This window comes from Galendromus occidentalis, unplaced genomic scaffold, assembly GCF_000255335.2.
Source record: "Galendromus occidentalis unplaced genomic scaffold, Mocc_1.1 scf7180000076103, whole genome shotgun sequence".
Classification (NCBI taxonomy): domain Eukaryota; kingdom Metazoa; phylum Arthropoda; class Arachnida; order Mesostigmata; family Phytoseiidae; genus Galendromus; species Galendromus occidentalis.
The window spans coordinates 1-1,693 of record NW_003804092.1 but is presented as its reverse complement, the minus strand read 5'-3'; the positions used below and the strand labels follow the sequence as shown (position 1 = coordinate 1,693).

Below are 1,693 nucleotides of genomic sequence, written 5' to 3'. Positions count from 1 at the left end.
TTCCGTCAAGCGCGTGTCCAAACCGATCAAAAAGCAGTACAATCCAGATGAGCCCGTCCGCTGGTGGAAAGATTAACCCCTTCCATTCCAGCAGAAATGGGCGCGTTCGGGGATTGTTGTGACCGCAGTCCCCCGTCAATGGCGGGATGACGGGCTCAGATTTTTGTCCAGCCTCTTGCCGACACACGACCAATCCAGAACGTTATGGCCGCAAATATGAACGCGCTTGATATCTGACGCAATTCCGGTGACGGAGGAGTAAAGCGGTCAAAAATGTCGGGCCTCACGACATGCATCCCTGCGATGGCGATCCCCATAAGGCTTTCTCCAACGATGAAACCGCAAGCGACGAGTGTTCCTGGCTGATCGGTGCGATCAGATACCGGGCGGCGGCTCCATTTTTGGGTAACGTGCGCAACGGCACCGCCGAGGGCGATCGTGACAGAGACGTCGGATGGCAGATAGATACCCATTCCGACAGCCAGAGCCGGCAGGGTAAGACCTTTGGTCTGAAGAAACCGCTCGAAAAAGATAAAGCTTACGCCCGTGACGGCGCCGATGGTGAACATGGCCCAATCCATATCGCCGCCGAGAATGCCTCGCGCGAGTGACAGCATAAGCGTGGCTTGCGGCGCCGTCAGCACGAGATTACCGCCGTGAGCAGAAACTTCCCCGGCAAAACCGTAAGCCTCATGCAGAAGGTTGAGGATGGGAGCTGTGATGGCAGCGCCGACGACACAGCCAATGATCAGTGCGATTTGCTGTTTCCATGGGGTGGCGCTGACAAGTTGACCGGTTTTCAGGTCCTGGAGATTGTCGTTTGAGATGGCGGCGGAAGCGGTCAAAGCAGTTAGAACAAAGAGGGCAAACGCGACGTCGAGTCCCTCTTCGTGCGGGAAAAGCTGCGAAGCCCTTGATCCGATACCATGAAGACCTCGAAAAACGAGGCAGATCGCTATAATGGCGATGATCATCACCCCTGAAATGGGCGAGGACGAAGCGCCGATCAACCCGGCCATATAGCCGCAGGACGCGGCAATCAGGAAACTCAGGATCAGGCAGAGTGCGACACTTGCAATTGTAAAAAGGGCGGTCTGCGCATTGTGAGAAGGAAGGAAGCTATAAAAGCTGAGGAAGAGCGTGATCGCAACAGCGATGACCGTCGAAATGATAAACCAGGCAGGCAGATCGCGCTCACAAGGTGCGGTGTCTTGGGCGTTACGCGATTTCCATAGCGTCTTCAGCCCATCTATCACCCCCGGAGCAAGCTGTGCGAGCGTCCAGAGTGACGCGACCGCGATCGTTCCGGCGCCGATGAAGCGGACGCGGCTCATCCAGATGGTGCTCGCGAATTCCAGCAGATGACCTTCAGAGGCTAATATGCCCGTCTGTGCGCCGATGAGCGGGACAGCAATGAGCCAGGCAATGGCGACACCGACAAGCATCGCGATGCCACCACCGAGTCCGATCAGGTAACCGACCCCCAGAAGCGCGGTCGACCAAGCACCCTGCAAGCAGAAAACCGCATTTCCTGCCGACCGGATAACGGTGAAGCCGCCGGTCAGCCAGCGTAGTCCAGACGTCAGAAATGTGAAGCAGGCGCTGACGATTGTCGCCTTTCCAAGCAGGCGCAGGGAGAGACCGCTTTGGTCTGCAAAGCCAGCTTCAAGAATATGCGCGCAGGCGACGCCCT

The 1,693-nt window shown here is 57.1% G+C and overlaps 1 protein-coding gene across 1 annotated transcript; it reads right to left on the bottom strand.

Moving 5' to 3' along the window:
* Positions 1-155: 155 nt before the first annotated feature.
* On the bottom strand, positions 156-1,508 carry LOC100906773 (putative oligopeptide transporter HI_0561; the record flags this gene model as incomplete). The annotated part of the gene is made up of 1 exon (XM_003738588.1): positions 156-1,508. A coding segment is annotated over one exon (1,353 nt), but the record flags the coding sequence as incomplete, so codon positions are not given.
* Positions 1,509-1,693: the final 185 nt, after the last annotated feature.